The sequence below is a fragment of the Pecten maximus genome, chromosome 12 (genome assembly GCF_902652985.1).
Source record: "Pecten maximus chromosome 12, xPecMax1.1, whole genome shotgun sequence".
In the NCBI taxonomy this organism is placed as follows: Eukaryota; Metazoa; Mollusca; class Bivalvia; order Pectinida; family Pectinidae; genus Pecten; species Pecten maximus.
In genome coordinates this window covers 31,446,583-31,461,117 of record NC_047026.1, presented here as the reverse complement: position 1 = coordinate 31,461,117, position 14,535 = coordinate 31,446,583, and the positions used below count along the sequence as shown (strand labels likewise).

The window sequence follows — 14,535 nt, the reverse complement described above, 5'->3', positions numbered from 1 at the left end:
GGGTTTATCGTATAGAATATCGTTTTTTATTACATTTTTACCAGTGAAATATCAAAAATTATTCATTCTATAAAAGTGATATTTTTCACTAGTGAAAAATATCACTTTTGCTGATTTGACCAATCAAATTAATGATTAGAAAATACCAAAATAATTGACCAATCAGAAAGCCCGACATATATGTCATCACCTGGACAGGGGAAACTACTTTTTTTGTATGCAAACTTTCGCTGTAGGCCTAGTTAGCATACGGGGTAGGTTTTTCGTTGATAAAAAATGTAATAAACAGAATATCTAACAGTGTCTTCAGTAATACCAAATATATTTCACTCGTGAGGCTAATATTTTGATATTTTTCACTCGTGCTGCGCACTCGTGAAAAATATCAAAATATTAGCCCCACTCGTGAAATATATTTGGTATTACTGAAGACACTGTTAGATATCCTCTATACAGTATGGTAATGTATGTCCGCTCAAATCAGCCCCATAGTTATTAACAATGTCTACCCTGTTATCAAACTTCTATGGATATGATGTGAATCACAACGTCATACTGAATCATTATAGGTTTCTGATCCATTATATTGTAAACAGTCGTGTCTCTAACAAAGCCACAATTGGACGCTAACAATCAGTCAACTACTGGCGCCAGTGGGTCAAGGGCTGGTTAGGCTAATCATAATTAAAAAAAAAAAAATCGCGATAAAATCATTTCTGGTTAAACTAAATTAACAAACTTTTATGAGACTGTAACGCTGATCTTCCTATCTGTTTATTTTAAGGAATACACATACACAGATTTTGAAGTAAATGGAAAATAAGAGTTTCAGTCATCAAGCGATTAAGATAATAATCCTTTGAACAACTGGAACTTGAATGCCCTTGTCATAAAGACCAGGTACATGTAAACGCATGAATACGTTTAAAGATACTGATTGTCATATATAGGTATGTTTTTTTTTATTCTATATCTCTATATAATCCAGCAAACACGCTGGATACATTACTACATATCTCGGTATGGAAACGACTCCAGATCACCACACACAATGGAGGAAATTGTTATGGCAATGCTTGGTGCGTACACCCGATACAGACGCATAGAGAAAGGCAGTTGGGCTAACAATGTTGGACTCGTCTACCTGATGAATAAACGCTCAAAAACCTATTGATCAAGCACGAGTTTACCTTCAAGAGTTGACATTGACAATTCAGGGGGTGTCTTTTAAATTTTCAAGTGGTTTTTCTAAATATAGCACCGTAATGAATATGTAGGTTCAACCCCAATTAGGTAGCTGTAATGTTTCGTACAGGTTATAGGCAGTGTTGCGCAACGCATATGGTATGTTAGGTGAAAGAAAGACCTGCATTCAAGTCTAATATTTGTTGGAGTCGAGGTGTATACTTTATGATGAAATATGACCCCAGTTTGTTATCGAGAGAGCTCGGAAAGAAATCTGAAACATATCTGGACATTTGACGAAAGATATAACGTAAGTATTTTCGTCATCATGATAACAGTCTTACCGTTTCCCATAAGATGACTGGACATTATTCATGTTTGTACATGTATCTGTTTTTTGCAATACCGTTTAAAAAGTGTCACAGTGTGTTTCATGCTCTATATCTGTCCATGATACGTTGTGGCCATCTCTACTCCTCATATGAGACGTAGCCAATACTCAGTAATACGCTGTGTTCACGTCCTCCAACACAAACTATTCTTGCTGATCCGTGGAAACTATATTTGAAATACCTATTTAGGTGAATGTCCTTTGGGATTTCTCAGTCAAATTTTCCAACAATCATATAGATGCTGTAAAGTAATGACCTTATGATTGTAATTCTGATAACAAATACCCTGATTATATTCTAACTCATTATACCAAGGCTTTTCAACTATTTACACTTCAAATGCATAAGGTTTAGCTTGTTCATATTCTACATATTCATATGATTAGGCTATAACTAAACATTACGAACACCCAAACTGAAACTCTGTCTATACCTAGATACCCACGTATTATAGTGCATATTACTGTTCAGCAGATCAGGTGTATAATATACTTTCGACATATATAATCACATTCCCTGTTTGCAAGAAGGATTCGGCTTACTTAATTTACCAAGTTAAGATAGCCTTGGAGAATGGGTATGGTCATCTATGAAATACATCTGCGATCTAATTAATTGTTGGTACAACTAAGTGTAATTTCACAAGTAGATATAATTGGTTCAAGTATCTGTATATGAATGTGGTCGTACAGTATAGCCAGAGCCAGGGTTGTCACTAACCTGGCTCTACGTCTCGAAACAAGACATTTCATACATTGGAACTAGGTTTTTATTTATCGTTACTACTTTCAATGTTTTAAGCACCATTAAGCCAGGACCGGCTCTCGAAACACTGCATAGATCAATAGACAAGTACAGACATTAATGATAGTGACTACATCAGTATAATAACAGAGTATTCGTCAAACTGCTAAACAAATCTTAGTCATATCACCATTGTCGACACGCTATCTATGGAACAGTTAAACCCCAATACAAATATAAGAAGTTTTAAGGCTGGATGTTTTCGTTTTGTTCTCGAAAAATATATATTTCACCATTTACGCCATAAGTCATCCATAACCGTCTATTGAATGTTGTCATTATCAATTATCTCTGTAAAGACTGTGCACGTTGACGTTGCCTCCTTTGGGAAATACCTGACATCATTGTGTGCTTGTAGGTCGAATGATTTAACATGTTCAACTTGATAGGTAGTGGATTAGAGTCCCGCCTCCCGTTATCACAATAACGGCGAGATACCATCCATTGTTAAGGTCATGTGACATTGTCATATTCTTCCCAAATTTCTTCATGTTAATTGTGCTGTTGATTTGAACTAGTTGTACAGTTTTATTTACCGTTGGAGCTAATGACTGGTATTTCACTAAAATCTTTTGTCATTTATTTACATTCATCCATTAGGATTTCCTGTCTCCGCCAGGAATGTTTGTACATGATACAACATATATTTGCACCTCAAAATGAATTTAACATTACATCGGCTGGTACTTAAAAGTTATTGAAAACTAAACAAAAAGAGTCTCAAGTTACCGTCAACCATAATCAATAAGAAATTATTGAATATTGTATTGTTATTTTCATCAAATGTGTGTAATGGATGGTATTGTCGTTATAAAATAACATCATTGGTACGTCGGAAACAGGGGCTTAAATCGATGTTTAATTGTCGTATGTGTCCTAAACAGAAATATACAGTGGACACAGACATTTGTTCAATACTATACCTAAATCGTTCGTTAGTATGATTACTTATTACTCTGAAACGTGCTAACAAAAGCTATACTGCTTAAATCAACAGAAAGATGACGAAATGTAGAATAAACTGTAACTCTAACTAAAATCAATTAAATTAGGACAAATGTTAACAAAATGTAGATTGACATTGGGCACGTAGATTTATATTATACATATATAGATTTACATTATACATATTAGATTTACATTATACATATATTGATTTACATTATACATATATAGATTTACATTATACATATATAGATTTATACAATACATATATAGATTTACATTATACATATATAGATTTACACAATACATATATAGATTTATACAATACATATATAGATTTACATTATACAATATTGATTTACATTATACATATATAGATTTACACAATACATATATAGATTTACACAATACATATATAGATTTACATAATACATATATAGATTTACACAATACATATATAGATTTACATTATACATATATAGATTTACACAATACATATATAGATTTACATTATACATATAGAGATTTACATTATACATATATAGATTTACACAATACATATATAGATTTACATTATACATATATAGATTTACATTATACATATATAGATTTGCATTATACATATATAGATTTGCATTGGAGATATACATTGGGCACGTAGATTTACATTATACATATATAGATTTACATTATACATATATAGATTTACATTATACATATATAGATTTACATTATACATATATATATTTACATTATACATATATAGATTTACACAATACATATATAGATTTACATTATACATATATAGATTTACATTATACATATATAGATTTACATTATACATATATAGATTTACATTATACATATATTGATTGACATTATACATATATAGATTTACATTATACATATATAGATTTACATTATACATATATAGATTTACATTATACATATATAGATTTACATAATACATATATAGATTTACATTATACATATATATTTACATCATACATATATAGATTTACATTATACATATATAGATTTACATTATACATATATAGATTTACATTATACATATATAGATTTACATTATACATATATAGATTTACATAATACATATATAGATTTACATTATACATATATATTTACATCATACATATATAGATTTACATTGGAGATTACATTGGACATGTAGATTTACATTGGAGATTATATTAGACATATAGATTTACATTATACATATATAGATTTACATTATACATATATATTTACATCATACATATATAGATTTACATTGGAGATTACATTGGACATATAGATTTACATTATACATATATAAATTTACATTTTACATATATATTTACATCATACATATATAGATTTACATTGGAGATTACATTGGACATATAGATTTACATTATACATATATAAATTTACATTTTACATATAGATTTACATTATACATATATAAATTTACATTTTACATATAGATTTACATCATACATATATATATTTACATTGGAGATTATATTGGACATATAGATTTACATTATACATATATAAATTTACATTGGAGATTACATTAGACATATAGATTTAGATTATACATATATAAATTTACATTTTACATATATAGATTTACATTGAATCCTTGCATAAGCACACGGAGAACAATCATATGTTGCAGAAGGGTAAAGCGTCTTGTAGGATAAATTTTTGGGAATTTAATTTCGCGTTTTCAAAGCGGTCATACATCACCAGAAAATAGAATCAAGATGCTAGGTTTGGTCTATTTATGATATAAACTGGTTGATATTTTCCAATGTACAAATATTTTTGTTCAATTCACAAATGATTTATGCAACAGTGTATGTTTTGCAAAATTCTCAAAAGAGATGATTTCATTTTGGATTTCATTACATATCTACTCACAGTTAATTAATCTTTTAATTAATGTTATCTGTGTAATTACATGTACGTAACTACGAGATAAATTGTACAACACATAAGTCTCCGTCATAGGTCTGGTATATCATTTTGCCTTTTATGTAACCATTATTTGATATATATTGGAAACGACGTGAAAAAATGTGTGCTTAAATCAAGCTAAAATATTAATTTAAAATTATCATTTTGCTTATTTCATCAATTCTGATTTAAAATATATATATATTTACTTATACAAACAGCTTTAGCTGCAAAGAATTTTAAAAAGCAGTTTTAAATTATGTTGATAAACTAATTGTGTGATGATTACATTAACAAAATTGGTATTGTTATATTTTGCAGGTATGACCAATGACGAGAGATCTCATAAACTAATGTACAGTAACACGGTCTACTATGTCAATGCATGATCACACCACAGATTGTGTCAATGATTTTCGAGAACTCTCCTTGCCTAGGAAATTCTTTTTAGTGATTATCTTGGCCCAGTTAACACTATTTACCTTCGTGATCTTTTACTATACCTCCGGATTACACGTAAAGAATGACGAATATAGAGCACAATCTACTACACGTTACTTAATGCAAAGAACTCCTCGGACCAAAGCGTCACATGTTAACACGACCTCTAGTTCACAGTCGACCAATCCCAGACGTTCATCCAAACCCACAACAGCACGTGATGAGCATGCGCACTACGTCCCAAGGCAGATAAAGACGAACGCCACAAAGCCCAAATGTCCACTGGTGCCGCCTTATCTAAGTAAAGTTTGAATTATCATATGTTTGTTGAATTTTAGCCAAACGTCATGGTGCGCTATTCAAATCGCTCTTCATTCGTCGTCCGTCCTAAAACAATTCTTGATGTCGCTATTAGTGGCCAAGCGCTAGATTGATTTCTCTAACTTCATATATAGGTTTCCATTGGTCCCTAGTTCTGCAAGTTGAATTGAACTGATAGGAACACAAGATGGCCGACAAACGGTCATTTTGAATTTTGACAGTTGAAGATAGTTATTATTTCTCAGAAAGTTCTTTATGGATGATTCTCACATGTTATTGTATGTTCCTCCCTGATCTTTAAATTTACATGTTTAATTTTAAGACTGATTCAAATAAAAGATCGCCGACATGTGGTTATTCGAAATTTGGCAGTTGAAGTTTGTTATTGCTATTTCACAGAAAGTTCTTCAAAGATCGTTTTTCAACATTATTCCTTTTGGTCTTAGTTCTGCACTGTTCAAAAGTTACTCTGATCAATTAAATCCTATTGCTGACGGGCGATCATCTTTTTAATAATTTAATAACGCTATTCTTCAAATGTCCTTCGTAAAAATATCTCAAAATTCAAATCCAGGATTCTCTTGGTTCTACTTGTGCAAATTTTAGATTGATCATATAAACAAAATGGCCGACAGACGACCACCTTAGATTTTAACTGTTGAATTTTCAACTTCGAGTCTAATCTGGAAAAACGATTTGTTATCGCTATTTCTCAGAATTTTTTTCTCGGACCTTCATTGAACATAATGAGACTATAAAGGAGTAAAGAAAAAGAATGAAAATTTAAGAAAAGATCATTCTTACATAGAACTAATAAAGGCCGTTTAATGGTGTCCACCAAGATCTCTTTTTACTGTTTGATACTTATTTTGATCTTCTGCATTTCAGTTTTTTGTTGGTGGGTTTGCCAGGCATTTTTACCTATCGTCAAAAACACTTCTTATTTTCACAAGTGAGGACAGCTGTGGCATCTTAAGAGCATACTTATTATATCTAGCCTTGGCATTGTCAACTATGCATACAAAATTATTAAAAAAATCATTTTATGTATGAATGCAATCGCTTATCGAGACTATCGATAAAAATCCCCTTTTCAGGAGGCAAAGTAACAGTCGATATCACCGAGTATGACGAGAAAACGTTAGAAAGGAATCACCGCTTGGTGAAGAGAGGGGGTACATATAAACCATCAACATGTAGATCTCGTCACAAAGTGGCTATCATCATCCCGTACCGGAACCGGAAGCGTCATCTTAGGATATTGTTAAATAATCTCCACCCATTCCTCCAGAGGCAGCAGCTGGATTACAGAATATTTGTCATTGAATTGGTAAGTGCTATAATTCATCCGATTGACAAGATGTATTGTCAGTTGTAAATATTCAGCATTTTGCTTATGAATTCCATGAATGTTACAATGCTTTTAATAAAAATGAACACATGTGTACAGATATTCAAGGTTATATTAAAACAAACTTGCCATGATATACTCTATCAAACATTATCCAAAGGATTCTACTCCAATATAAACCCGACTGATTCTAACTTATATGACACGACACATTCGACTCCATCATATATAACCCGACACATTCGACTCCATCATATATAACTCGACACATTCGACTCCATCATATATAACTCGACACATTCGACTCCATCATATATAACCCGAAACATTCGACTCCATCATATATAACTCGACACATTCGACTCCATCATATATAACTCGACACATTCGACTCCATCATATATAACTCGACACATTCGACTCCATCATATATAACCCGACACATTCGACTCCATCATATATAACCCGACACATTCGACTCCATCATATATAACCCGACACATTCGACTCCATCATACCGGTATATACCTCGACACATTAGACTCCATCATACCGGTATATACCTCGACACATTCGACTCCAACACATATAGCTCGACACATTCTACTCAAACCTATATAACACGACACATTCGACTCCATCATATATAACTTGACAATTTTTTTTCAAACATTCATTTATAACCCGACACAATCTACTCCAGCTTATATGACCCGACACATTCGACTCCAACAAATATAACCTGACTCATTCTACTGCAACATACCATTCTCTAATTGAACAGAATGCAGACAATATTTACTCCAACATATTCTTGACCAATCAAGAGATATTGTTTTAGAGATAAGCAACCAGATATTACTAATATTTATGGATCTGTTATATTATTATAAGCTACACTTGACCTTTGAACCGTTGAACAATACACACAGTGTGAAGATTTAAAACGTTACTGTTACTGGTGATGTCCTCCTTTGATGCCATTCTGTTTCTTTTCAAACATCGACAACAGGCACCGGATGTTGATTTCAACAGGGCTCTTTGCATGAATATTGGGTTTCTGGAGGCAAAGAGATACGACTATCAATGCTTTATCTTCCATGACGTAGACCTGATCCCGGAAAATGATAATAACGTATACTCCTGTCCCGAGAATCCCCGACACATGTCTGTAGCCATCGACAAATTCGGCTACGAGTGAGTACCACAAACAATTCCACAATCATACTAGGATTTTTTGAAAAATGTAGAAATCCACGGGAAACCAAGGGGGCCTGAGCATATTCAGAATTAATCACAAAATAAGAAATGTGTATAATCATTCCATAATGCCGATTTGAATATTTTGTACTTTTAAAGGTTATTGAAATGCATTTGAATATTCATTTTATTCTCAAATCGGGAGAACGGAGTCACCTACCCGACAGTGCGGGGTTTCTCCGGGTATTCCGGTTACCTTCCTTAGTAAGTCCCTACTCACAATTCCATACGGGTTAACAACCGCGATTAATACCGTTTGATATTATTAGTTATTTAGGTTTTAGGCAGGTAATATGAAAAATGAAAAATAATGAACATGAAATAACCTACTTAATATTTCATCCAACAAAACAATTACTAAAATAACGCATGTATTTTTACACCAATGTCGTCTGTCATGTGACAGGCGAGCCACTGCGATTCCGTCGTTTCTGTGAGATGTTTCTTTTTGCGTGTGACTTCATAGTACCTGATCATGAGCGTATATTACCCGGGGAGAATCAGAATATAGAAAATCTCAGATGGATTAGTGGTCAATCAAATGCTTTAGATTAAAATCACACCAGAGTTATTGGCCGAACAAATCATTTAGATTAAAATCTCACCTTGGCTAGTGGCCTTTTAGATGCTTTGAATTAAAATCTCAACTGCGTTATTGGCCAATCAAATGCTTTAGATTAAAATATCTCCTGGGTTATTGGCCAATCAAATAATTTAGATGAAAATCTCACATGTGTTATGTGCCAATCAAATGCTTTAGATTTTTGTTTTGCAGTATGACAAAACATTGTTGTTCAAAAAATTGCATGATGTGAATAAAGTTTGGATTTTTATAATATTCATCATATGTGTTTACATAAAAGGCTAGTTCATTTCCACCACCGTTTCTCTGCATGTTGTTGATAATGTAATGTATTCATTCTATAACAATTTGTTACCGTTACGGTCTGTTGACCTTCTAGCCCTCTACGTTCTGAACACCGCACTCATTACTACGTGTAGTTTGTGTCCGCTATTTTGTCTTCCTTTGGCCGCGCTTTGTGTTCTTTTTCAGGCTGTAACTTTGAAATGACTAAATATATTCATTGATGTCAATACAAACGGATTAGAGAGAAGCGGATCACATTAATATAATCTGTCAGTTTGGTAACCCGTGTTAACGATTAGATGTACATTCATGCTACTGGTCCTGCTGATTGACTGATTTTTTTGATTTAAAAAAAAAACCTTTACAGCTGAATGTATCCTCAAATAACAAGATGGTATGCAAGGATAGGTGATTTAAAATAATGTCACACCAATATACATCAACGTTATTTTACCATTATATCAATCGTCAGCTCCTGACATATTAGGCAATATTTACAGCGTATTTGTCTTGTTACCAAAAGTGATTATTAATACGATTTCAGGTTACCATACATTGGTCTCTTTGGAGGTGTAACAGCAATGACCATGGACCAGTTTGAAATAGTGAACGGTTACTCAAACAAGTTCTTCGGATGGGGTGGTGAGGATGATGATTTATATAAACGGTACATATATTGACATATATTCAATAGCGATTTCTATCAAACAAAAAACCTTTTAATGATTAATATGATATTTAGCCATTGTAACGACTAACCGTGTATAACGGTAATGTAACAGAATTAAGATTATCTTAATATACAACATGAATTGAAACGCGACTCTTAACAAACAAAATCCAAGTGAAAACATCCACAGGAACGTCACCAGTAATATGTAGCGTGTCAATGCTATACACCCTCCTAAATTTGCCTAGTGACCCTTTTTGGCAAGATTTAAAACTAGGGATTTCATCTGAACGCCAATACACAAGTTCATTCCAGGAAACAGCTCTGTTTCGTCCTTTAAGGATTCCTCAGTGACGGTATGGCGAATAATGTAAAAATAACAAATATGAGAAGACTCTAAACATGTTAAGAATTAGAAGGGGTATCCTAACTCTATGTCACATGAAACGTGTCTGATTATCAAATTTTATAACGTATTTTGGTATGTTTCGCCTGACCTTGCATTTGTGTTCCGTCAGAATTAGAAATTTGGGAATGTCCATCACTCGGTATACACCAGACGTCAGCTCCTATCGAATGTTGCGACATCAAGCAGACTCAAATCCGAACAACGACAGGTAAGCTTGCTAATAAGCTTGGTCCTTTTTGCGTTAACCATAATTTTGCCCAATACAAGACAGATGCTTCAGTAGTTGATTGTTGGGGTCTATGGCATGTTCTTCAGTCAATGACAGTACATGACCACATTTTGATAAACATATTCTCTGTAATATTGTCTGTTTGTAGATTACGTTTGCTTGAAAATAGTCTCGACAGATGGAAAGAGGACGGAATCAACACAGTCAGGTACCAGGTACTGCAGACGGTCAATAAACACATGTACACGTACATACTAGCGGGAATTGATCAGGAACATTGGGTATACCAACCGTGGAGGATTGGCAACAATAACAGGTCACGTGACGACTCCTTTGATTATGCGGCAGAGGAATTGTTTTTAGATAAGGCTAAATATCTGTTAGGAAAATTTGTTCTGGATAAGGACTTGGTACATAACCTAAAGAAAGAATTTTATCGTCTCAATACTTCTGATGTTTCGATGGAGGATATATCTGCAATTATACGACGAATGTTCCCTGTTACGTCTCCTGAGGCGATGGTTGTGCCAGAATTAATACAATCTTCAGGAAACGAAAGTAAAACTAATAACCAAACAGGATTGAGGAACATTGGTCTCCTTAGCCAATACCGTGATCGTGCCAAGGAATTAGATCCAGATTTGCAAAAACAAGAAAAACAATATTCCGTCCAACAGTCAAAAGCACAACCACATTGGAAACACACTTTAGAACACATGCAAATACAAGAAAATAGTAAACCTGTCCAACCACAACAAAATCAACGAGAAAATCAGCATTCCATCCAGCAAGTAGAAATAAAACAGGAACATCTTAATCCCGTCCAACAAGAACAAGAAATTAAAACTCTTGTCAGACAAGTAATACGAAAACAAGAGAATAATCTCGCTCAAAAAGGTCAAGAACAACGCGACCGAAATCCCGTCAAAGTTTTTCAAGCACAACAAAACCCATTTTCCGTTCAGCAAACAGAACAAGGTAACCAAAATCAGCGTAATACTAATATTAACACTGCATTTACTGAAAATCAAAAGAAGTACCAACAACGTCTTAAAACACATGAGAAATATCGACAGAGTTTGCTAAATCTGCAGGATAATCAAGAAGTCAAACCACGTCAAAGTCCTATACAGGTGTTTCAGAAACTGAGTGATAAGTTGCAGCAACGAAATAAATTCCTGCGTGAGGTACACCAACCTGTCTCTTTATCTCATAAAACCGAGTCCGTCAATCTCAATAAAACAATAGTAGCATCATTGCCCCATGCACCGTAACGAAACAAGGACTAAACGTATAGGCGGGTAGAGGTCATTGGATGCAAGGCCACAGGATATACATCTACGAAACAAAATGGGAGTCTCCTCAAAGGCATTCATATGTGTGTGGAACCAGTGCGAGTTTGGTTCAGTTCTATTGACACTGTAACCAATCATCTTTTGAAAGATTTTTTTATGAAAGTTACAAGGATTTAAACGGAAATTATACATGTAATATAAAAATGTGTTATACATCGGTGTGGAACTTGATGTGTTCCATGTTTTGTTATGTAGTACGATTTGGAATTCACCAATGATCGATGTAGACCACACAGAAAACGTTAAAATCTGACACCGGACTTGTAGTATTTTCCGGTGAGAAGCAGGTTTAGGCCATTGCAGATTATACCCGAAGTGCAATTCATGAGTGAAACTTTAAAGTAAATCATGATCCTGGGACGCAGGGAACGCCTAGGGAGCGGTTACCCGCAAAATGTTCGCATTTTTCCTCAGTGCTATTTAACAATAGATGTTTCACTCACTATGTAGGGAACTACATAGTTGTATCAGAGAATTTTAAATGTTGTCTATAAATACTCAGGAATGCGTATTTTCGAATTATATTACGATACAGAGAATTACATACCTCTAACAGTCATAGGTACTCTTGTTCTATTGTATTTAAAGGGACTATTAGCTTTGACCCCAACCTCAGGAATTGTAGAATTCGGCCTATGATTAATGATATTATATATAATTAATAATGTTAATGATATATATAATTAAGCGCTACACCCGCCTTTACCGTCAACTTTGTTGTTTTGTACATATTTTCATATTTTAAATTACAATCATTTCTTTTGTGACCATAACCTTTGTCATTGTCGTAATTCTCTTGAGGTAGCGATGAAGTCACATCAATGCTCGATGTGCTGTATGGGAGTGTGAATTTGAATGAAAGGGAAAGCGTGTGAACTGGATATCATAGAACATTACATCTGTAATATCAAGAAGTATAACCTATTGTAAACAAGCAATTCTATTGTCAAAAGAATTTGTAATATCATGAAGTATAACCTGTTGTAAACAAGCAATTTTATTGTATTCTATTGAATTTGTTCTGATATCATGGTATAAAAATTGCGTCGCTGCTTGTAACGGGTTGTTTGATAGGCTAAAAGAGCTGCGCAGTGATATTTCAAAGGAGGTAAGTCAAATATTTTTATAGATCAAGTTATAAGTTAACTTTAATACTTTCTCTCTTCATAAATCAGAAATCATAAACGACTTCCTGACTGCAGTAGTTTCGAGAATGATCCAGATTTTTGTGTATTTTATCGCCCCCCGGAAACGTACAAACAAATCTTCAAATAAATCGATCAGTCACGAGATCATCATATAAATCAATCCGACACGAGATAAAAAAAATCATCATACAAATTTAACCGACGCGAGATATTAAAATCATCATTTAGATCAATCTGACACGAGATATAAAAATCATCATATGAATCAATCCGACATGTGATATTAAAATCATCATACAAATCAATCCGACATGTGATATAAAAATCATCATATGAATCAATCCGAAATGTGATATAAAATCATCATACAAATCAACCGACACGTGATATTAAAATCATCATACAAATCAACCGACACGTGATATTAAAATCATCATACAAATCAATCCGACACGTGATATTAAAATCATCATATGAATCAATCCGATACGAGATATATTTCCTTGTTTTTTTCCAGGTTCCTGTGCGGGGTAGGTGATGGTTAGTGGGGAATTATAACATACTAGATATATACGTATCATTTTTGTCAAAACAGACATAGCTTTGACTATATTGACTAGACATGGTGACCCGTAAACCTGCGGATCCACATACAAGCGAACTCGCTGTGACAATACCGTTCTTTGTTTGGTGATTTAAATCACACGAACTTGGCACACAATTCCAACCCCTATTATATTGGAAAACCGATACCATGTCAAGGTTTACTGGAACACGGCCTGAACATGTAGCCGTGATACTTAAAATTCCAACAGTTGATTGCAGTAAACCTTTGTTAGTAAACATGAATATAGTAAAATAGTTATAAAAAATGCAGTTTTTTCTAGGATTGTGTCCGTCCGTCTCTCTGTCCGTCTTGTCGTAGATAAGAACAGTTTTGCGAGACTCTTTAAAATTAAACTTAACATCAATGCTTTTGTAATATTTTCCCCTTGGATTTGACCAGATCTATGTTGTCTTTGCGTATATATGAATTGGTGTATTTTTCCGATATTTAACCATTCCGCCGCAATAAATAAACGTCTACATTTCCTATGTATCCAAACGAGCCGTTACTTACTTACATTTCCTGTGTACCCAAATGAGCCGTTACTTACTTACATTTCCTGTGTACCCTACCAAACGACCCGTT

The 14,535-nt window shown here is 33.5% G+C and overlaps 2 protein-coding genes across 2 annotated transcripts; both read left to right on the top strand.

The window, feature by feature from the left end:
* Positions 1-5,852: 5,852 nt before the first annotated feature.
* LOC117338987 (beta-1,4-N-acetylgalactosaminyltransferase bre-4-like) lies at positions 5,853-10,212 on the top strand. Its single transcript, XM_033900351.1, has 4 exons — positions 5,853-6,033; positions 7,151-7,383; positions 8,417-8,601; positions 10,077-10,212. Exons 1-4 carry the CDS (start codon positions 5,853-5,855, stop codon positions 10,210-10,212), a joined length of 735 nt encoding a protein of 244 aa, XP_033756242.1.
* Positions 10,213-10,725: 513 nt separating this feature from the next.
* On the top strand, positions 10,726-12,692 carry LOC117339209. The gene is made up of 2 exons (XM_033900677.1): positions 10,726-10,819; positions 10,989-12,692. Exons 1-2 carry the CDS (start codon positions 10,737-10,739, stop codon positions 12,112-12,114), a joined length of 1,209 nt encoding a protein of 402 aa, XP_033756568.1. The 5' UTR covers positions 10,726-10,736; the 3' UTR covers positions 12,115-12,692.
* Positions 12,693-14,535: the final 1,843 nt, after the last annotated feature.